Source organism: Diadema antillarum, unplaced genomic scaffold (assembly GCF_040938485.1).
Source record: "Diadema antillarum isolate AM-2024a unplaced genomic scaffold, OU_Dant_1.0 seq00000383_RagTag, whole genome shotgun sequence".
Lineage (NCBI taxonomy): Eukaryota > Metazoa > Echinodermata > Echinoidea > Diadematoida > Diadematidae > Diadema > Diadema antillarum.
In genome coordinates, this window is record NW_027271381.1 from 480,525 (window position 1) to 505,850 (window position 25,326).

Here is a 25,326-nt window from a genome sequence, read left to right on the forward strand (position 1 = left end):
TTGATATGGTAGGATGTTTTATGATACAACAGACCTACACATCATGCATCAAATGTGATATCTTGAACATTTTTTTTTTTAAAATCACTGCTCCCAAAGGTAAACAGTACTTTTAAGCCTGGATGGTGTAGGAGTAATACAAATAAAACTCAGCTCAGATGAGTACTAGAAGTAATAATTACTCATGTTTGATTGTAAGTCTTACCCAATTTGCTAGATTATTTCTTCCCAGGATATACATCCCGTAAAGCCGTACAAGCTGCATACTATGTGTAGGTACTTTTTACATTGTATAGAACAATACAAATACAAGTGTATGTGCTATCAGTAGCACTTAATGCGGTATACAAAAGGTGTTTGGTAAATTATTCATTTGTGATCTGAAACCAAGAGTGTATGGTTTGTTGAGGATTGATTGGTGTGGGGGGGGGGGGTTGAGGAGATGGGCTGGAGAACTTTTTCCATGTAAATGACCATACGACTTTCAATGCAAACTAGCCCTCTCTTACTTTGAGTTATGTACACAAGTTGTACAGTAGGACCTCGATTATCCGACCATCGATTATCCGAAGTCTCCAAATCAAGACATTGACTGGCTGACAGTTCTGAAAAAAAATGTTTTTATGCATTTTCAGTGCCAAATCTCATGCAAAACAAACACATGTTCAACCACTATTTTGCGAAAACACGATGGGAAATATTCCAATCATCACAGCGGACTGTAAATTTTAAATCAGTTCGTGAGACAATGTCAGTGACTGATGCAGCGCTTGTCACTGGCACTGAGTGTACAGCAGTGGTTACAGTACAATGCAGAGGCAGTATTCAATGAGTAGCAATGTTAATCTCATTGTCAGTCATATAACTTGTCTTATTTACATATCATATGAAATGTGAAACGTGACGATGCCATGCAATCATAATATTTCATTAGTAAATTGGTATTACCCCTAGCATGATATGCTAGGAAGTGAACAGTTGTATTTGTTGGTCCCGACATGGCCAGATGATAGAGGTCCTACTGTACTGTAGATTAGACAGAGTGGCTACCGTACCCTAAAAGTCAATACTGGGTGCCATTCTCATTGCAGGAAAAAAATAATATTGTCTCAATCCTGATTGCTGCGTGTGTAAATTTTAAATTTTGACAGTGGGAACAGAATTAACTTGTTTTTGCATGAGATTTGGGTCATGATCGAAATGATACATCTAAATCACACAAATTTGTGTGATTTTTTTTTTTTTGGAAAGATGCGAAGTTGTGCAGTGAGAACGGTGCCCACAAAAATTGTCGAAATTTTGTATCCCACAATGCACTGCGCATGTCTCTCCTTGCTATTATTACCATGTTGCTGTGCACCGCAATATATCAAATTGGCCATGAGACATAGACTAGTAAGCATACCATTCATAACATGTGCGGGTTGCTCTTCGCAAATAATCACGACCCAAAAAGTTCTGAATTTTTTACAGTGAGAACGCTGCATCAAAAAGAGACAACCCTGATTACAACCCAAATTTCAAAATGTTTGCAATGAGAACAGCATTATTCTCTTTATGCTGGACCAATGTCATTGAACTTCACTTCTTTGTTATTTTGCGGGTAAGAATACACTCTGTAGGCCTGCCCTTGTACATGATTTACATTTTAACATAACATACATTGTATCTGCATGACATGTCCTTACTATCATGCTGGTACAGTGGTACCTAATAAGATATATTAACAAAAATTCTCATAGAAAGGTGATTTTGCAGGCCCTACTCTTTATGTGTCTTTATTTTTGTACCCTGAATTTTATGACAACGTATGTCATGGATTTCAGGTCCTCATTTGAACAAGGTTCCCTTGTAAATTTTCATCTTCCACACAGAAAAGAAATTATTCAGGTAATGTATGAGTATTGTACCATCTACAGACAGCAAATGATAGTGTATTATGTACTGTGTTTTAGTTTCCATTTTTTTTTCTTTGTTGGTTAGGTATACAGTGTAATTGTCTGTTTTGTACAGTGTATGCATGGGGGGGGGGGGGATGGAGGGGGATCACATGAAATACCCTCAGCGTGATAGACATTCCTCATTTTATGGTAGCTTTTCACACTTCAAGTCACTATGCATTGCCCTCTGATCAGCCACAACTGTAATAAATAGACTAATTTACATACTGTGGGTGGCAGAGTGAAAAGTCAAAATTTGGCAAGGTGTGTTACTGACAGCAATCATTATTAAAAAGGAGCAATGATTGTACGGTATACATGTATTTGTACAGTCAGAAAATCAATGACTAATGAAAGCCACTACAAGTACATGTTGTAGCAAGTTGGAAATGGAGAAAAATCTTTGAGTATGGTTTTCCAGTCAAAATCTTCACCAGACTTCATTGTTGGAAAGCATTTGGACATGTTATAAATGAAAGCCAAACTTGGACCCCAACCCCCATCCCTTCCAAACAAGAAAAGAATCTACAAGAATAATATAAGAACATCATGACATTTAGAATAATAAAGGCTGTGCTATTTGTATTTTGTTGCATTTTTTTTTTGGAAGTACTTCAATACTTGCATGATATATACATTGTAAGTCTGGTTAAACAGGGAAATCAAAAAGATACTTGAAAAAAAAAATGCTTGCTTCAGAGTGATGATGTGTAAACCCATGTCCTGAAACATACAGTATACACTACACTAAAAGGAAGTTTTAACTTGTTGTCATTACAAATAGGTGGTGTACATGTAGGTATACTGTTCGTCGTTGTAGAAGTTTGGCTTCATAACAGTGGTACGATGGTCTTAAAAATACCATAGTTAGAGCCAAACAAAACAAAACCGAGAAAAACTAATGAAATAAATTGACAAAAGGACAAACATGAAGAAAAAAAAAATGTATGAAAAAAAAAACAACCCGTGGTGAAAATTAGAGTGAGCAAAATCAAAGAATGTAATTTGAAAAAAAAAATCAAAGAAATCAGTATTGCAGAGAAGGTATCTGGCTCAACAGGTGGCCCCATGCATCCCTGATACTGAAGCAGGCCACTTTACCCATTTAGGATGAGTCCCGAGTACATTGTATACTCGGGCAGGATCTATGGGAAATGCGTGCTGTAGCAAAATTAGTCTGTCCACAATGGATTATCTGGTTGACTTACAGCCCTCTGCATCTCACAAAAGACCACAATGTTTGTTACCAGATGCAGTCAACACTTACTCCCAGTATGTTATAAGGAGGTACTCTAGAGCAAGAGAGTCCTTAAATCTAAGACGAGGAGGAAGTAAGAATGCATGTTCTTGGATAATTACCAAGAGAGGAGGAATTCTGACAGGCCTTTATCTTATGAGACAGAAAAACAGAACGACCAGATCAAAGGTTTTAAGCTTCATTCAGGGATCAAAGTGCGGCCTGGAATCCGCCCGTTCTTTAAAGGGCATGTTCATGCTTGAAATGCATGATGCGTTTCTTGGGGATGTGATACTTTGTTTATATACTGATTAAAGCCATAATTTACCATTTGCAGCTGGAACAAAAACCTAGCATTAGTGCTTCAATATAGTTCTAAAATGTGAGTTAGGGATAGAAACAACCAAAGTAAAAATTTGAACCAGTGTAATTGATGTTAAGTATTCTTAAATATACAAAATGTGAACAATAATTAAGCAGTGTACGTACTTGAGTTAAGGGCCCTGGAAACTCAAGACTGTATACATTGTACATGTATATTCTCTGCTAAAGCTGTGAAACTTCATGAAAGGTTGGGGTGTGCCTTTCTCATGAAACCATAACTTGGGGCAAGGATCAGTGATGTACCCCCATGTAAATATTATTTTATATTAAAAAAAAAAGAAATACAGATTCCCTCCCCCCCCCCCCAAAAAAAAAAAAAAAAAGGAGTAGGGGGCTACTGCTTCCCCACACTCAGTTTCGTGCCATTTTAGCCTTCGTTCTTATCATGTGATCACAGTATAAAGAATGTAAAGGTGACAAATCTTTTGCCTGATTTTAGTATACTTAGTGGACACTTTGACTCATTTGCAAATCTGTGATTTTAACTTGTCATCAGTGTTTGACATGATGCTTTAAACAGAATGTTGCATGTTTCTTTAGGATGTATATTATTAGACAGGTCTGCACACCAGTCCATTTTTTTCAACTGGTCCAACCTGTCCCTGTCGGACCAGTAGGTACCCAGTTTGTCCGTTTTTGTACTGGCCCATTCCTGAAAAGTTGCTGGTCTGACAGTGATTTTTTACTGGTCTGGACCATTGGACCAGTGCCTGTGTGCAGTTTTAAAAGTCCTGTTTTTCTCTTGGAACAGTGATTTTAAAAATATTCAAGATATCACTTATGATGCATTTAATGAGTGGGTCAGTTGTATCACAAAACATCAAATATGAAAATGTTTGCAAAAATGTGGAATTGACAGAGAACAGGTAACCATTGTACTTTGCATCCATAAAATGTTATTGCTTTAACATTGATATAATATTGCTCAAGACATGGATGATTTCAGTAGATATCAATCAGGATATTTACTTGCAGCCACAGAATGCTTTTCAAAACTTGCTGATTGTAAGCAGAATTCATACAGTTGTACTTTCACTTTTGTTTGTTATTTTGAAATTGTGGTATTTCTTTTTGTAATATCTACTTTGCAAGGAAGAGACAGTTGTGACACAAACAAGGTTCAATGATCACTATCAGCTCAATGACGTACTTGTACACTGCACACATGTATTTGCTAAGTACTGTAAGACAACGCGTACCTTGTATGTGGTTTACATTCAGTGACCAGTTTTTCTATCGCAGGAGTGATTTTCTATGGATGGATGTGGTTAGCTTTAATACTCTTTCACTCGTAACTAGGAGAACTACTTATACTGAGTACAAGATGTTGAAATCCAGCATAGGATACCAACACAGTGCTACAAATGTACAACCCGTACATACGAATGTACATGCATCATGTGTGATTTATCACATATCTCTATGAAATGGAGTGACCTCAAGGATCACTCAAAGATTTTGGAGTGATCACTGAGGTCACTCTAAGATAAGTGAAAATGAACATTTTCACTCAAAATTCACTCCAATATCACTCTAAATTCATTCTTTTCTGTTATTCACTCCTTCAAGAGTGAACATTTTCACTTGATTTTATTTGTAGAGAGTCATATTGACAATTTGCATGTGACTATAGAGTTATATTAAATGGGTTAGTCAAATACGGGTTAGTGATTGGCTAAACACAGTCACCTGATGGAGGCACATTCGTTATGTTCACCCATGGGCAGAACATTTTTGTAATGTTCTTCCATGGGAAAACATTTTCACGTAACAAATGACAGAAGGATCCGCGCACAGTGAATTTGGCTCTGCGCAAGCGATCGAGTGCGTTGTGCTGGTGGTTGACGTTGACGTATTTGACTAACCCACATAATATAACAGATGATGACTTTTGTTGTCGGGAACATGTACCAAACGTTCCACCCTCAGGGTTGGAAATGCTATTTCGGGAGGCTATAAGTCCCTTGACTTCATCTCGGGACTAATATAACCTACCTCAATAGCATTTCAAACCCTTCGGGTGGAACATTGGGTATGTTCCCTCCCCCGCCAGTCATCGTCTGTATAATGTTTTCAGAAAGAGACAAAAGCAGCATGTTGATGTTTTACTGCTTTTGTCTGACAGGATCTTAAAAAAAAAGAAAGGATTATTGCTTCCTCAGTCCCTTGTCCACATTATACTGAGTTAACCCGTTTTATTTGCTATCTAGTCTTCTATCAGTTTGTGTCTAATTTTATTGGTTCTCCTTCTCCTTTCTCTTTGTCTTAGATTCATAAATTATAACAAAGTTTTGGCAGATTTAGTTTCTCTTTCACAGGAAGAACCAGATGTATAGATAGGGAAAAAATGTATGGGTGTAACACTGAGATACACATTTGTTGTTCTTTTTTATAATAAGCATATATATGATAATTAGGAATATAGAGAGTACTTAGGGGTGGGTTGCTAATATGTTTTTGAAGATTTAATCCTCTTGTTTATTTCCCAGCACAATACATTGATTATACTTTTCATTGTTGCTGCATAAAGTGGGAATCGAGAGAAAGGGAGAAAAATGAAAGTGGATGATTATTGGTGTCAGATGTAGTAACATCCTGTCTGTTCACATTGGAATAGATTTATATCTCTTATACATTTGTAAATTTGAATAAAGGTAATTAGTCATCGATATGCTTGTGCAGACAGACTAACAGAGGGATTTTTTTATTTTGTAGGTGCAACACTTTTACTTGTAAAACATCTAAACTGGGTGGGTTGAAGTAACAATATGCATTGAAATTTTCATGTGAGAAATTGTCTGAAGAAGAATTGTATTCTTTTTCTCTTTCTGTTTTCTTTTCTCATCATAATCAGATTTCATAGGGATCCATCACTTTTAAGGCTGATCTCCATCTCTTGTGGGACTTATATCCTCACTAGACAATGAAATTAAAACAAACATTTGTGATTAGAAAACAAAAGAAGAAGAAAGAAAACTAAATGTACAGACAAAGAGCAACTGTGGCATTAGGCAGGGCTCGACACTAACAGTGGCCCGGTGGCCCGGGGCCACCAAAATTGAAAGTCGGGCCACCAAATTTCAAAAAAGGGCAAATTTGGTGGCCCGCCTCGGGCCACCAATTTTTTTTTTGAAAAGTACGTCAATTAATTCGTAACTTTTTGCGCCGGAAATTAGCAGTTATATTTGTTTAAAGGATGAATGAAAAGGACTGAATGAGTGCCTGAGAGTGAGTGTTGCGAGTTTGTTGAGGTTTATTTATGAGTATACTGTAAAAACATCGGTGTTAGATTTAACACCACGGGTGTTAAATCTAACACCGATCAAACTTCAATAAAGGACCACACCCACAGGTGTTAAAAATGCACTGTGATGGTGTTGAAAAGTGTTCACCTGACACTTCGTGGTGTTAATTTGATACTGTACCTGGTTTTATTTTGACACTGTACTGGTGTTAATTCAAAAATGACACCACATGGTGTTGATTTGATATTTGCTGGTGTTAATATCAATGGCTTAACACCCGTCCAGCTTCAATAAGGGACCACACCAGCTAGTGTTACTTTGGTGTAAATTTATTTTCACATTTTTTCAAAAATCTAGTATTTTAATGTAAAATTCTTGATCGTCTTGTTTAAAATTTAAAAATCAACAAGAAGTGCAGTTACTAAGAAACTCTTCAAAAAACAGTTTAAAATTTGGAAATGACACCCGTACAATTTGTAGGTGTTAATTTAACACCATAAATGAGCACCGAAAATTTAACACCAGCTCGGTGTTCACTATTTAACACCGGACTTTTTGCAGTGTAGATGTATGTCCTACTTCCAATTCTTACTATGACTGGATAAAACTTAGATATTTGACTCATTAAAAAAAACACAGGACTTTTAATGTTTTTTTATTGTTTTTTTTTTCGGGGCCACCAAATTTTTCTCTCGGGCCACCAAAAATTTGAAATTGAGGATTTTGGTGGCCCCATCGGGCCACCAAACAAAAAAGTTAGTGTCGAGCCCTGCATTAGGAATAAAAATGCAGGTCATTGTTAAAACGACTTCAGTCACTATCAAAACATTATGATCCTCTGTTTAAAGAGAAGTTTCATATAAAAAATCATTCTCAGAGTTGGTATTGTGTTCACATCACATGTCAAAGTTCTCAGAGTAAAGGTACGAATATAATTGTCTAGATTACCTGCTCAATTAACACACACACACATACACACAACAGACACACAAAAGTATAGACTTTATCCATGATAAATACATAAAACAAAGATAACCAAAATGCAAATGTGGTGACGTACAATGTGTTTGCAGTATGCTCAATTTGCAAAAGGTACATTGCACTTTGTGAGGTGCTGTTAATGCTTACAAGTTACATACTTTTGTCAGGTTAAAAAAAGAACCAATTTCGCAAATATGCAATGTTGAAAAACTGTTCAGCATAAGAAAGCAATTTTGCATTTATGCCTACCCAGTAAATGTAATTAAAGAGAATCGCCAATCGTTTTTCATTCACCTCTACCCACTGAACATGATGAGAGAGAATCGCTAATCTTAAAAGCACCCTTTTGTGCATATTGAATTGGCATTTAGAAATGGCAGTTGTATTATATCAAAGTCGGGACGCACATTGTTTTACACTAATCATGTTTCAAAACAGTGATTAAAGTGGCCCCCAAAAAGTTCAGTATAATGACACCAAAAATCCTGAGTAATATAGATAGAATTTTGTTTTCCTTCCTATTTTTTTCTCAAAGTAAAAAACTGTCTGTGCATTGATCATTCAGTTTCTGATTGCAAAATAATATCTCATTTCTTCCTGTATGGGAGAAGGAGAAATGGCCTCTCTTTGTGTAAACATCAGCAAGAAGGAACAAATGTATGATTGCTTTTCACATGATGGCAAGAGAACACAGCAAACTCAGTCTGTTTTCTTTAGCCTCTGCAAACTGTATCCAATTTGTATTGTGCAGTTCAAGGAAATGGCTTTTGTCACTGTTCACAGCATTCTTTCATAGTTATATTTTATACCGGTATGTAATAGAATCAAACAATTGACCCATCTACATCATTGTATTATTGCTTGGATGCTGGTACATGTTTAGTATAAAAGGAACTGATGATTCATCTTTTGAGAGCACCCTGTACTTAGAAGCAACTTGTTTAGTTCTGAATGGCATTTATCAATATTTTTCCCCCAGTAATTATGGCTTTTCTTTGAAACACTGCTGCATCTACACATACAGTAGTACAATGTATTTTACTCTGTAGAGTATATTTGGATATTATTATCTGTATGTCACACTTGCTCTCCACTTACTTCTGTAACGATTACCAATGTTGTGAGCAAACTGTAACCCTGTGACATGATGTATTGATGTTAGGACAGTACAGGTAAAATTGTAGCTGCCTGTGTCATTTATTCCTGAAATAATGTCCACATCCTGTCAGCATGTAGGAGAAAGGGCCCCAGACAATAGATGTATTCTACTCTATATGTACACACTATATGGAGTCACAGCTATAAAAGAAGTATTATAATGTGTACATAGAAGATGAACAATTGCATGATATGAGTGGAAAAGTTGAAATTTTCTTTCAAGGAATTTTTGGTGCATAGCCAGGTAAGATGAATTTTGCACATTTTTAATTCTGCAGTTCCCAATCAAAATCTAAGATAGTTAGTATTGCATAATAATGAGCAAAAAATTAATGAGCTTTTATTTCTGTGCTAGTTCATGTCATGCAAAATTTGCAAAAACTTCCCGTACTTTGAAAATATCCACTTCTACAGTGACACACATAACATACATATGCCAGTACATACCTAAGGTTACTATGTACTGTAAATATCATGCATCGATCAAAAAGTATACCGGTACTATGTACTGTAAATATCATGCATCGATCAAAAAGTACTGTATGCGCCATATATTTCCCGAGTCTAAATTTTCGCGAACCGGGAATTCCTGATGATTTCGCGAGTGATTAAATTCGCGATCGTCGAGTCCTGTACTGAACTGAGAAGTGTACACGCGTACGTCACATTCACAGTTGGGATCAGAGTCAATATTTTTGCGTGTCTTTAATTTCGCGAATATCACCTGACTCGCGAAATTTGCAAAAATAAAAACCTCACGAAATATTTGGCATATACCGGTACTGTAAAAGTGACAATTTTTGCGGGGTGGAAATTTCCACGCATTTCATGCAACCAGAAGCTAGCGCGAACATAAAAGCAAGCAAGTATTTTTGTGTTACAATGTTCCAGTATTTAATGTCCTGATTCCGCAGAATTGAAATCATGCAATATTCATCTTACCTGGCTGAGCATGAAAAGATACACATGCAAAAATATCCGCTTTTACAGTAAAAGGGAAGAAGTGTACACTATAGTTCTATGGGCAGATTGCAACCATTGTCGAGACTTGAAGTCTGCTACAATGCACAACGCACATGAATGAATCACTTTCTCTTTTTCCTCTCATTCTAGTACTGGTGTATGTCGCCCTCTATGACTATGAGGCCCGATCAGCAGATGATCTTTCATTCCAGAAGGGAGAGAAACTGGAAATTATAAACAACACGTGAGTATCATTTTGTTCTGAAGGATACCTGCAATCCAAATGCATGTGACCGCTATTGATGCCTTTTGGTATATCCAAATCACTATCATGAAAATGTACGTCATATATTTTTTAATAGTTTTTTTTTCTAAATTCTTTTTTTTTTTTCTGTACCGCATTAAGCACCACCTCTTTAAGAAAGAAAAAAAAATCCTCCAGATCATCTTATTCATATTCCAGCTGTGACAATATCCTCTTGTAACACTTGAGCTGAACAATAGACACAGTTATGTGCATTACCATTCATTGCTATTACAACCTGCACTTACTCACAACAGCATCACATGTCTGTTTTTATGCGAATGTTTCTGACAAATTTTTGATGTAGCAATGAATGGTTAGGCACATGCTGTGTTTTATTGTGTATGCATGCATTTTCATCATAAAGAAATAAAGATCATAGTAAAGAGTATGATTTGAATTGAATCCCCTGTGAAAATGTTCACAAATACACGTAGTTGCAGGTGGTTCAGATGTGATGTGTGCATTTACAACATACATTGTATGTGTTCAGTGCATGCATGTCATACATGTACAACTACAAGCATTCTGTGCTGTGCGGTCGATTATTACACGTAGTGTATACCTGTAGTTTGCCATGCAGCCATTGTATAGACTGTCATAGTTTGCAGCTGTGATTGGTGAAGAGTGTCTGGAACGGTCCATAATTCTGACCGTGAATAGACATAGCTCATTGTTTCACAAACATTATCATGAATCATTTTTTTTTTCTATGGAAGCAAATGAACTTTGTAATATATAGCATATACGTGCCTTGTTCCAACCTATGGGAGTTTATCAAAACCTATCATTCCCACGATCTGCTAATTGCAATTCACGGAGTTCACACTTCCTTTGAGAGGAAAATAAATATGCACTGTCTACCAGGAAAAGGGTTATTCCCTACTGTTGAGGGCGGTTCATCATAATGTCCCACAGGTTTGTGTATCAGTGCAGTTTACACACTAGTCATGTTGGTGGCAATAGAGTGTGACAAATTCAAGCACCATTCTGCCTTTTGGTACTTCCTGGACTTTGGTATCGCACAGCAAGATAACTGTTGTTGAAAAAAAAAAGACATACTTTCCATTTCCATTATGTTTTTCTATAGCAAAGATAACTTCATCAAATGTTTAGCACTGAAATACTATGCTAAGTGACAATGGACATGTGTGGATGCTCTACATAGCTTTCTCTTCATTTCTTTGAGGTGAATGATGTTCGTGAATATGTTTTGCTTTAAGTTTTTATTTCCTTATTCATAAATATGTTTCACCTGTCTGAAAGATTAAGTGGAGTGTAGGATTTTGCTGAAGTGATTTGTGGCAGTCAGTCAGTATCTATCAAAATAATAACAAAGCCCTTCTAAACTTCGGTGAAGTCAGCAATTCTAAAAACAGTTTCGTTGTGGCTTTCAAATGACGAATAGTAAACATGCAATAAGTCGTAATTTAGTCTTTGGTATCCAATCACAAACTCACCCAATAAGCAGACATGGTAAAACGCTGCCCTGTTTTGCTCTACAGCTCTGACATGTTTGTCCATAACTAGATAAGAAGATTTAACAAGGTGCAAAGTTATGTACCTCTTCTTGAAGGTGTGATGGTACAGTTTTGGTTGCGATGGAGCTTCAGGTTTCCAACTTTTTTTAAAAGATAATGAGAAATCTCTTACAAAATATTAAAGAGCATATAGTTCTGAGATGAATTCAAAGTTTATTTGATGAAAATTAGTATTGAAATGACTAAAATAGCCAAAACAAAGCATTCCTAATAAAAGGTGGACCCACTTTTATAGTGTTTCTAAGTGTCTTGCAAAAAGTTAAAAGATTAATCCTTCCTCAATCAATACCGTTACCATCCCTTTAAGCTATAAAATGCAAATTTTGAAAACCTGTGTGAAAAGATTTACTTTCATAATCATCATTCCTCTTTTTTGAGTAGCAGACCAAAAAGAGCAATTCTACTCAACATTCAAATTGGTATTGATCTATAGGGTGAAATCAAAGACTTTGATAATAGTACAGCTATTTCATCAAAATCTATACATATATACAATGTATACCTTGTGAGTTTTACGATGTGCTTGTCTCGATTGGATGGTGAAATCAATAGTTGCAACCAGACAAATTAAGTTAGTAAAGGTGATGACATCATTCCCTCATGAAGCTCATTCTCTCCTGTGCGCCAATTTTTGTGTAATTTTCCATTAATTTATTTGTGTTTTAAATAACCGAGCGATGGTGGCAGTATGGAGGAAGAGACCTGCGGATGATGATTATCGATAAAAACATGATAGTTCTACGATAAATATTCTTGTGAGCAAACCAAAAGGGAAGTCGAGAGGGAGTGACATCAAATATAGATCTCTGCTATTAGTGTTAATGTGCATGTGTAGTTAATGCTAAACATGGCTGTCTTGTGAAAACATGTGACCCTCCTTAATTTCATGAAATTTGTTAATTCAAGTCTGGTTTGATGATATGTATGCCATGCTGTTCCTTTGATTTCATCTTTAGATGTTATATTATGATTTGTAAAGTTGATGTAACTTTATGGAGTGGACATAGTTGTGAGATGTGCACATATTGCAAGGAAACACATTGTTTCTTGGATAGCTTAATGCAGGGCTGCACACTAACCCTTTTTTTTCCCTACCAGTCCGACCTGTCTATTGGACCAGTAGCTACCCAGTTTTTCCATTTTTTAGTTATCCATTCCTGAATAAGACCCAGTTTACAGTGCGAGGCTCGGCCGCGGCTCGGCCGCTGCTCGGCCGCTGCTCGGCCCAGCCCCGCTTCAGTGTACACGTAAACGGGCAAAAGGCCAACTGCGAGGCCAAAATTGGCCTCGCATTTGGCCTCGCTCTGGAGGTGGTCTCGGCCGCGGCGTGGCCGTGGCCGAGCCCGGCCTTTTAGTCTGGGTGCCAGAGGCTGAACCTTGTTTTACCGTCCACCCAATGTTTTATGATGGTTTTACCCTATTCCGGGGGTGCTGAATCCGAATCCCGATGATGCAACTCTTGCATCCTTGAGGGTTTTGAGATATTCAAGATGGCCGCCAAGATGGCCGCCAAAACCAGAAATTCCCACGTATTTCCTTCTAAATGGTGAGATATTGAAAACAAGTGATGGTTTTACCCTATGTCGAGGGTGCTGAATCCGAATCCGGATGATGCAACTCCTGCATCCTTGAGGGTTTTGAGATATTCAAGATGGCCGCCAAAATGGCCGCCAATCAAAACCGGAAATTCCCATGTATTTCCTTCTAACTGTTGAGAAATTAAAAACAATTGATGGTTTTACCCTATTTCGAGGGTGCTGAATCCGAATCTGGATGATGCAACTCTTGCATCCATGAAGTTTTAGAGATATTCAAGATGGCCGCCAAAATGGCCGCCAATTAAAACCGGAAATTCTCACGAATTTCCTTCTACATGTTGAGAAATTAAAAATAATTGATGGTTTTACCCTATTTCGAGGGTGCTGAATCCGAATCTGGATGATGCAACTCTTGCATCCATGAAGTTTTAGAGATATTCAAGATGGCCGCCAAAATGGCCGACAATTAAAAAAGGAAATTCCCACGTATTTCCTAAATGGTGAGATGTTGAAAACAATTGATGGTTTTACCCTATTTCGAGGGTGCTGAATCCGAATCTGGATGATGCAACTCTTACATCCTTGAAGATTTTGAGATATTCAATATGGCCGCCAAAATGGCCACCAAAACCGAAAATTCCCACGTATCTCCTTCTAAATGGTGAGAAATTGAAAACAATTGATGGTTTTACCCTATTTCGAGGGTGCTGAATCAGAATCTAGATGGTGCAACTCCTGCATTGTTGAAGATTTTGAGATATTCAATATGGCCGTTAAAATGGCCGCCCAAAACGGAAGTTCCCATGTATTTCCTTCTAAATGGTGACAATTTGAAAGCAATTGCTAGTTTTTATCTTATTTTGAGTGTGCTGAATCCGAAGCTCAGGATACAACTCTTGCATCCTTAAGGGTTTTGAGATGATAAAGATGGTCGCCAAAAATGACCGCGAAAAACGGAAATTCATATGTAGACCCCCTATTTCCTTCTAAATGGTGTAAAATATAAAACAGTTGGTGGTTTTACACTATTTTGAGTTTGCTGAATTTGAAGCTCCAGTATAAAGCTCTTACTTCCTTGAGGGTTTTGAGATAATAAAGATGGCCGCCAGAATGGCCCCTAAATGGCTGTCAAAAACGAAAATTTCCATGTAAGCCCTATATTACCTTCTAAATGGTGTAAAATTGAAAACAATTGGCGGTTTTACTCTATTTCGAGTGCTGAATCCGAACCTGGTTGATGCAACTTTCGTGTTCTTTTTTAAGGGTTTTGAGATGTCCAAGATGACCGCCAAAATAACTGTCAAAAATTGGTAAATTTTAGGCCCTATTCAGCACCCTCGAAACTTGGTTGTTGAAATTCGTCCAGTCTTTAGGGTTTTTAGACGTCCAAGATGACAGCCAAAATAAGTGGCAGAAATTCCAATGTTAATATATTTTTTCTTAATGGTAAAAATTTTAAAATAAATTGATGGTCTTACCCTATTTCGAGGGTGCTGAAGGTCTTTGAAGGTTTTCGGACATCTATGTCCTGTATGAACAGAAACTCCTTAACATGTTCTTATACTGAAATGGTGCAGTATTGTGCTCCAACGCGAGGCGGGATATTAAACCCATGCAGGGTGAAAACCAATAATTCGTATTCTTGAATTCAACTCAGTTGAGCGAATTTGTCAAATCAGCCAAAATTTATTGACAGTCAAAATGACTGTCACAATGGTATTGTAATATACTGAGACATTCCGATATGTCTCAAACGGAACTTTAACACGTACTGGAAAAAAAAAAGTGATATTGACATCATACTGAAACGTACAAACGCAAAGAAATATACGACTGAAAATGTCTTTATGCATAATTGTTATGAAATAATGCTTGTGGTCGCCAATAATATGGCTCCATAGATGTAAAGTTAATCCTTTTCGGCTATCAATAGAGCAAAATTAAATTATGGCATGTTGGTATTTGGTGTTGAAACTTGTCTTGTATTCTGACGAGTCTCGCCTCGTATTCTTGTGAAACTTGTCGCATATTCTGATTAGGTCATTGGAAATGGTTGCATCCATGACCACTATATAGCAGATATCAATAAGGGTAATTTCAAAAGCACTCTGCGCGATTATGATATTCATAAGTACTGGATTATCAACTATTACCTTCCATGTTGTCGTTTGATTTTTATTTAGTTTTTTTTCACGGCGCGTTACCTGGTGATTTGTACGTCCCCTCGTGTGTGTTTGTATATACATATACACATACATAATGTTACATCATATTGAAGAAAAAATTGAAGCATAACAATAACAATTTCCCACTCGTGTCTTCATCAATGTCATCAAGACCACCAATATAAACCAAATAACCAATTTGAGTGTTCATGGATAAAGAGATTAAAACTGCTCATGGATTAAGGCAGGTAATGTTGGGTAATTTCAGTACACTTCTCTACATCACTTTACAATATGATTTAGATGAACATGTCTTGTCCATTAATTGTTAGTGTTCAAAACTTATCCATTATATATAGAGGAAACAGTGTAATCTTGCAATTATTCAACCGCATCTGTAGTCTTGAAGGGTTAATTGCTGGCACACTTGTATCGTACCAACTCAAAGATATCCAGTAGAGCTGGTTTCACTGTATATACAGCAAGTTCAAACTGTGCCATTGACGAAAACCATCAATTTCTCCCCATTTTTATAAGAAGGAAATACATTGGAGTTTCCGTTTCGGCGGCCATTTTGGTGGCCATCTTGACTATCTCGAGGTGCATCATCCAGATTCGGATTCAGCACCCTCGAAATAGGGTAAAATCATCAACTGTTTTCTATTTCTCACCATTTAAAAGCTAATACATAGAAATTTCCGGTTTTGATTGGCGGCCATTTTGGCGGCCATTTTGGCGGCTATTTTGGCGGCCATCTTAAATATCTCAATACCCTCAAGGATGCAAAGTTTGCATCATCCAGACTCGGATTCAACACCATAGAAATAGGGTAGATCCATCAATTGTTTTCAATTTCTCACCATTCAGAAGGAAATACATGGGAGTTTCCGGTTTTAATTGGCGGCCGTTTTGACAGCCATTTTGGCGGCCATCTTGAATATCTCAAAAACTTCGTGTATGCATGAGTTGCATCATCCAGATTCGGATTCAGCATCTTCCAAATAGGGAGAATCATCAATTATTTCCGATTTCACACCATTTAGAAGGAAATACGTGGGAATTTTCGGTTTTGGTGGCCATTTTGGTGGCCATCTTGCATATCTCAAAATCCTCAAGGATGCAAGAGTTGCATCATCCGGATTCGGATTCAGCACCCTTGAAATAGGGTAAAACCATCGATTGTTTTCAATATCTCACCTTTTAGAAGGAAATACGTGGGAATTTCCGCTTTTGGCGGCCATTTTGGCGGCCATCTTGAATATCTCAAAACGCTCAAGGATGCAAGAGTTGCATCATCCAGATTCAGATTCAGCACGCTCGAAATAGGGTAAATCCATCAATTGTTTTTAATATCTCACCATTTAGAAGGAAATACGTGGGAATTTCCGGTTTTGGCAGCCATTTTGGCGGCCATTTTGGAGGCCATCTTGAATATCTCAAAACGCTCAAGGATGCAAGAGTTGCATCATCCAGATTCGGATTCAGCACCCCCGAAATAGGGTAAAGCCATCAAAACACATTGGGTGGACGGTAAAACAAGGTTAGGCCCAAAAAGTGGCTTTGGCACCCAGACTATTTTCTCAGTGTATAGGGACAGTGATTTTCCGCGATCGCGGAAAACGGACGGAAAACGCGGAAACGGCCTTTTGAAATGGAAAAAATATTACACACGGAAAATCACGGAAAATCACTTTTTAACAAAATAAAACACATAAAAGTAGAAATAAATCCAACAGAAGCTGTGAATTAATCATTATTACATGTCCACGATATTCACAGACTGCGGAAACTGAGTTTCTAAGCCAAGTTGTGTTAATAGTTGGAAGTTCTAGCGATGTCTAACGGCGTTAGATCGAGCGATGTCACGATTTCAATAACTGTTGAACACTTACTCAGTTTGATCCAACACCAACAATCATAACCATAGAAGAAAGTCCATTTATATTCCAAAACACAACGTGTGTCTCGCCGAATAATGTGTGATGATAAAGCCAGTATTTTGGTAGTAAAACTAGCGGCAACAGAAGAAACTGTCTAACTGTCTAACTGTTTTCTGCTCGCGGTAAGCTGTCAGCAGGTGAGTGGAGTGGTGACTTGCTATGCCTGCCTGCTATGTCGTGTGTATGTAGAGCACAGCGCACAATGCATGATTCAGGAGAGAAGAGTGAACTCCAAGTTCACGCAGAAAAAAGAAAAATCCCACGATGCCATGATTTTCTGAAACGGAAAAGGCAATTTTTTGAAACGGAAAATCACTGCCCCTAAGTGTAAACGTAAACTGGGCCAAATGCGCGGCCAATTTTAGTCTGGCTTCCAAACCATCTGCCTGTAGTATTTCGCTGTTCAGGATATTAACCCCCTAAACGTCGAAAACTAGTATAGTTTAAGGTGGTTTTGTCCTGCAAAGGATTTTTTCCTTCGGCAAAGGCCTTTGCCCGAACGGCGACTTTGTCGCCACGGAATTCATTTGGCAAAGGGTCTGAAAACCAGACAATACCAAATTGCGTTTGTTTACAAGCAGAGCGCCACTACGACAACATATTGAAAGGTTTGAATCAAAAGCGCGGCCGAGCCCGGCAGTGTAAATGGACAAAATTGCGGGGCCCGGTCTCGCAATTGAGGCTGGGCTCAGCCGCGGCTCGGCTGCGGCTCGGCCCAGCCCCGCACTGTAAACGGGGTCTGAGTTACTGGTCCGACAGTGATTTTTACTGGTCAGGGACCGTCAGACCAGTGCCAGTGTGCAGCGTTGCTTAAAGGCATAATTTACCATTTGCAGATAAAATAACCCAGCATTAGTGCTTCAAATAGTTCTGAAATGTGAGTTGGGGATAGAAAAAACCAATGTAATAATGTTAATCTGTATAATCGATGTTAAGTATTGTTAGATAAAATGTGAACAATAGTTATAATAAAATGTTTCCAGATTAATCTGTCTACAGTTATGGTTTATTGGAAAAAACAGAGATATCTCCATATATTTTTATAGGCTTTATTGCGAACATTTTTATATGGTAGGATGTTTTGTGATACAACTGACCTACACATGTGCATCAGATGTGATATCTTGAAAGTTTTTAAATCACTGCTCCCAAAGGTAAGCAGGACCTTTTTGTCATCAGCTGTGATGAGCATCTTTCGTTGTGATACAGTTGATCAGTGCCTTGTGAAGATGAGTATGACAGATCAACACGAAGATTTCTAATCACAATCATTAACTTCCAGGTTATAATCAGTGCCAGTTTTACATCTAACTTCATGACATTTTCATAATACAGAAATTTGGCTTTGATTTTTTTCCCCTCTGGATAAAAAGGTTCTAAAGATTATTTTGTTTTTTATTCTTCATTATTAAAAATGAAATGTACCATGAAAATTATGAATAATTCCTTGCCATTATGTAAATTTACAGTGGCAGGATTTTCAATGAAATAGATCAGTCTGTGAGCATGTTACATTGCATTTGCATTATGCATCCATATCGTACATTCAGGAAATGCTGTGTAATATGCAGTACAAAGGAAGATTCTTGTACAATAGTACAGGGGAAGTGATGCTGGTATGCTGGTACTAACCTCCACACACAGATCTCAAGGAGCTTCCTGATTTAAATATTTGGAGGTTAAATTTGTACTACGAAAAACAAAATCTGTTACCTTGTGGTAAAGCGTGACCATACATTAAAAGTGATAGCCTATTATATCAGCTTTTATAAAGCAGCCCATAACGGGGTGTGTACGTGGATATATAACGTAAAATGTGCAGTCAGGCGCTATCTGTACATGTACATTTGTACCAGTACTTATGGTTTCTTGTTAAAATTGATTCTGTCCTTGTGTACATTTTAGGGTTCACCGTATCATTCAAGGTTTACAGATAATGAAACAGAAGTGATGAATTAGTCTTTAAGGACAGCGTCAATGCAGGCAGATATAATAGACATGTATAGGATGGGGAAAAGTCATGTGAAAATGAAGCCAATAGGGGATGGATGCTGTATTTGTTTGGACTTTGAATCTCTAGTGTTTTACCTGTTTGAAAGACTTCGTTTTCAGGCACTGTTTTCTTTCTATCTTCAAACTTTTAGTCAAAATAAAGGGAAGATAGACATGTTACAACTATGTGGTGTGCATTCCGATAATGTAAAAGATCTTTTCCATAACACTTGTTTAATCAAGACCATTTTGTGACCTGTATGGGTACAACATCAATGGCATTTTGTTAAGGACAAGTTCACCTTTATACATGTATACAACATGTGGATCGAGTGAATGCAGCAATATCTAGTAGAAAACATTAGTGAAAGTTGAAAATCAGACTATCCGTTATAAAGTTGTTAAAGTTTCTGTGCAGTCATTGCTGGATGAGAAGGCTACTATAGTTTATGGTCATCACATGCTTAGAATGATAGGAAAATGTAAAAAGTATTTCACAAAATGTCATTTTTTGAGAAAAAAAAACTCATTCCCTCGACTTGTCACTGACATCAATATGTTAATGGTAATATCATTTCACCTGCCTTCTGAAAGAGGCAAGTCAACCGCTCTTTCATTATGCCAAAAAAGTGAAATTGTGTTGAATTTTCCATACATATATTTTCTTTGATATCATTCTACACATGTGACATCACAAGTTGTTGTAGTCTTCTCATCCAGTGATGGCAGCAGTGAAGCTTCAGAAATTCATAACTTTTGAACATATTGTCTAATTTTCCTCAAACTTTCCCTGATGTATTCTGTTAATATTGTCACATTTTTTCAATTCACATGTATATGAATGTGAACATGCCCTTTAGAGGTTTTGTTTACCATTAGGAGCAGTGATTGAAAAAATTTGAGTTATCACATTTGATGCATACAATTTATGTGTAGGTCAGTAAACATTTTTACATCGGTTGTTTCCATCCCTTACTCACATTTTAGAACTGCAGTTAACCTCGCCTAAGTCGACATAATTGGGACCGAGCAAAACATGTTGACTTTAATACGCAAAAGTGGACTTACGCGTAAGTTGACATTTTGTCAACTTATAAATGGAAATTGATATCCCCTCTACGGAATAAGATTGGGATCTTGATGCGGATCGCTATTCAAATCCCACTCCTTTTCCTGTCAAAACATGCCTACTGTATCATAACAATGATCATTATTCATATTTTAGTTCATGCATGAATCAGGCGCAGGTCAGTGATACAATGCACCAATTGCAAAATCTCTATCAGAGAAATTTTGAGAGAGGGGGATTGGAAACCTGATCCCGTTTCTAGAAACTTTCAAAACTCAACTTGAAAAATCAAACGCAAACTAGAAAAAAAAATCACATGCAACTTTGCAGTTTCAATTCCAGTGCGTTGCTGGAAAGACTTGTATTTGATTTTGTATGATTTTGTCAGCATGATTTTCAGTGTGGACTGAGTCAAAATATGTATTAATTTTTTCTCCCAAGTCGCCATAATTATTTGCTCAAATTCCTATTGCCATACCAGGCCTCGAAATAGGATTTTGGAGGGGCAAGGCCATTTAGAAAAGGGCACTTTTTCCAAGAGGCCAGGGCACTTAAGTCAGTCAGAGGGGCACCAAGGCCACATTGGAAAGGGCATATTTGGTGTTTATGAAAAAAGAAAGAAGAAAAACAAACCGAGAAAAACAAACAAACACACACACACACACACACACACCCAAAGTGCAACACACAACAAAAACCTCTTCCCTACAGCTGTAACACATTCCCGATCTCTGCGTTTCTATCAGGTGAAACAACATTTTTTAAAACAGGAATAAAACAACAGTAGGTATTAGCCGGGTTCACACGTACACCAATTAGCGGGATACAAATCTCGAGATTTGCATCGCGATCGTCATCCCGAGTTTTTTGCACGTGTGGACAGAAAAAACCCGAAAATTAGCGGGATAAGCATCGCAATGCTAATCCCAAGAAATCTTGCGCTGGTTCGCCAATTAGCGGGATAATTGGCCTCACGCTGGTACGTGTGAACGGTCGGGATTACAATCTCGAGTTTTTACATCCCATCATGCAATGCGCACATTGCAACAGCGAGGCCTCTGCGAAGAGGTCCTTCACCTCTTTGGAGCACAACAACAACAGCGCGCGAACCACACCACTGACGCGTAAAAGACAATGGACAAAGGTAAGTGCGCGCAGGCAGTGATAGAGAAGGGCGCTGTGTGACCCAGTTTGCAGGCTTTGCTGTTATCTCTATCGGCAATTAGCGGGATAATTCGGTACGTGTGGACGCTCGCCAAATTAGCGGGATACCGATCGCGATCGCTATCCCGCTAATTTGGTACGTGTGGACGCTCGCAAAAAAACTCGGGATGAGCATCGCGATCGTTATCCCGCTAATTTGTACGTGTGAACCCGGCTACTGATTGAAACTCGACACCCTTCAGGCCAGCCAGGCCAGGCTGCCATGAAACTTCAAAGCACATTCCGACAGCTGGCTGGCAAAACCACAAGGCAAAGGAATTTGCGTGCGCGTGTAGATTGCTATGATTAGTCAGTGACAGACAGTTCATGACCTCCAAGAATGCGCCAGTACGCGCGGTTTCTTCTGTTGATTGGTCTCTCTCTCTCTCTCCACCCCTCCCCATTCCCCAGTCTGGCACATCTTGGCATCATGGGATTTTTCTTTTTTCTTGGTGAACTTGGTGTTCACTCTTTACTACTCTATCTGAATATGCACTGCCTAGCTAGTACATACTCGCGGCCGCCGCGCTACGGAGGCAGTCGGGACAGTAAAAGCCGGTCGGGCGTACATGTACGTACACGTCGTCTCGTACCTCGGAAAGATACTTTGAGTTTGACTCAGATGTATCGGGACGCGAGTGAACTGAAGGTATGATATTTGAGATCAGGAAAGTTGTTCAAGCTTATTAAAGAGACTTTGAGAAAAGGCATATCATACGTCATAAATAATAACTTTCATTCTAAAAGGGCACCACGGCCCCAAGAAAAAGGGCACATTTTTTTTTGGCCGTAACTTTGATCAAAAAACAAAAGGCATTGCGGCCAACGAGAGGGGCACCAACGGCCATGGCCGTCGGTGGCCGTCGGTTAATTCGAGGCCTGCCATACTCTGAAAAAGAATTGTTCCCGCGCTCTGATTTGCAGCATTGAATGTGAGAGTGTGAAATGATCATAGAAATACATGAACCAATACTTGATGCAAGCAGATTAGCATTGGTCCGAAGCATTTCCTTTCGGGTTGCAAAATTTGCATTATCCATCTCATCTTATACATACATGTGTAGGTGAAAAATAATCCTTTCAAGCAGTGACCATGCTGCAGGCTAACCGTGTTTAATACTTGTGTAGCACAGTACTGTAGTTCTTGTAAGTGTTACACAAATATCAGGACAGTTTAAAGATTACAACATTCCTTTCAGATCACACACACTGTATTGTACGGCGTTTATGCATGAGACCGACAATGCATTTTTGAAGAATTTGCTAAATTTTGAACTTGTCACAATGGTTAAGAGCAAAGCAAATGTAAAACTGCAGATGTCTTGTAAACTGTGAGGAACCATGAGTTTTCACGAATGAAAAATTTGCGAAGAACAATTACACCTAAAAGAATAATACAAACATAAATGATATGTACGGGACCATAAGAAAAATGAATTTGATAACTGATTTTTGATATGTCCATGACTAGTTGGCAGTATGTCTGCCTAGAAGCAATTCTTCATTTGACAAATTTTATCTTCACAGTTCTTTTAAAATGATCCTTTGCACGAATTGTTGAAATTCTGATTTTCACACGATCACCTTTCTTTCGTGTTTCCATTTTGAGCTGTTGTGAAGCCTTTAACTTTGTGGGGAGGATATGGCTTGTGTTTAAAGACAACAAAACCAATACCATGTGCTTTTTCTATGTATCATGTTACCTGTTACTAACTACTATAGGCTGTCAAGAAAACTTGGTAATCGCACTCCACAACTAGCAGGAACCAGGTACACAAGCTGATAAAGGAAACCCCACTTAAGAATAAACAACCACACACTTGAGTTATTTTTTTCTTCAACAACAATGTTTCCTGATGGTCTCAGCTTTCTTTTTGTCGTAAACATGAAAAATCAGTTTAGTTGGTCTGTCTCCAAATCACATCGAGAGTGATTTACTGTACGCTTCAGACTCATAAAAGACTAATATATCTGTAAAGAGATAAACAATATATATCAACTCTTCTTGTAATGGGTTTGTTTGCTTGTGTTTTTTGTTTACATATCGTCTGCGGTCATCCGAACCGTCGTATATCCCAATTTTTGGTCAAATTTTCACTTTTCAGATTTTCAGTCATTTTGATGTGGACATTCTGTTGGTCATTATGGTCAAATTTTTTATTTTGAGATTTTCAGTCATTTCATTAGTGGATATTCCATAATTGTAAATTTTCGGTTTCCAATTTGATGTAAAGAGGCCAGTTAAGGGCTGTTTTATAAAAACAAGAATTTGAAAATATTTGCAAATTGGAACTTGCTGGTTGGATCCTCCATCAAGAACCACAGTAACAGAATGAGAAATAAGAATTGATCTTTTTGTGAGAAGTATTTTAACATGCATCAATATGTGCTACATATCAGGCAACTTGCAAAATTCACAAAACCAAACCACTGTGAAATGGGGCTATATAATATAGATGCTGTCTTAACAGAGTGTGGAAATTATACACTGTGGTACATATACATGTACTGCACACACACACACACACACACACATATAAAGCTCTATTTATATTTATCATAGTATCGTATTACGGCCCAGGGGGTTAAATTGCATGCTACATTGCATAGCAATACAAACATTACATTGTATGACACACGCATACACCCAGATACATTGTTGTACGTGAATGTTTTTAAGTGCAATGGACAGAATATTTCATGGGAGGAAGATGAAAATGATCCATTCAATGCCTCAGCCTCGTTGAATGGACCAATAGTTTCATCTTTCACTGAATGAAATATTTTGTCCATTGCACAAATAAAAAACAGTTATTATTTGTTTTATATAACACCTGAAATAGATCCTTGTCACTTGATGTTTAGTTGAACTTTTAATCAAAACAAGAGAGAATGTGCGGAATCTAAGATCGAGAGAGTGCTCACTGTGCGCTTTACGCTAGCGCGCTGTATGCACACTGCAAGCGCAAGCATTTTACATATATGTAGTGTGCCAGGCTCTCAGCGTGCGCACAATAGAGCAAATCGTATGGATCCAAGATTGCACAGTAAATGGAGCCACAATTGCATAAATGATGATGTAATTGTTGTAAAATTGGACAAAATGATCAATATGAAACAACCAATCAAATAACAAGGATCTGTTTAGGTATTATAAAAATGTTGCTCATTTAATGATTCAATTTCAATTCAATTTACTTTATTGATAATCATGAAAATAGAAATATATACAGTGTAAAGTGTGTTGGGGAGTTCACAAAGAAAGCCAAAGGCTTTATACAAGTGATCCCCTTTGTAGAGTTGGATACATTAAGAATATTACAAATGCAGATTCAGATACATTCAGAGTATTTACTGACAGTTACAGATTACATAGACAAATAGAATGAAATAAAAGACATATATGCTACTACATTACACAAATAAAACAAACAGACAGAACAAAACTAACAAAGATGGACTGGTACAATTTAATAGGCATTTAAAAGATATCTTTTATATCTAGACTTAAAAGCACTTTGAGTGGATACATTCTTAAAGATTGAATCTAAATAATTCCAGAACTTAGCATCTTTAAATATACATGTGTATATACCGGGTGTCCCAAAAAAAGCGGAACGGTGGATTTTCAGTACCTTGCGTTCTAAAAGTGATATATTTTTTGAC

At 37.6% G+C, this 25,326-nt stretch overlaps 1 protein-coding gene across 1 annotated transcript in view; it reads left to right on the top strand.

Annotated features, from left to right (window-relative positions):
• Positions 1 to 25,326, top strand: part of LOC139731734 (tyrosine-protein kinase yes-like) — a 69,652-nt gene that overhangs the window by 21,365 nt on the left and 22,961 nt on the right. The window contains exon 3 of the mRNA XM_071642613.1: positions 10,059 to 10,152. Coding sequence (XP_071498714.1) covers positions 10,059 to 10,152 — 94 coding nt within the window. The remainder of the gene's footprint in view (positions 1 to 10,058; positions 10,153 to 25,326) is intronic.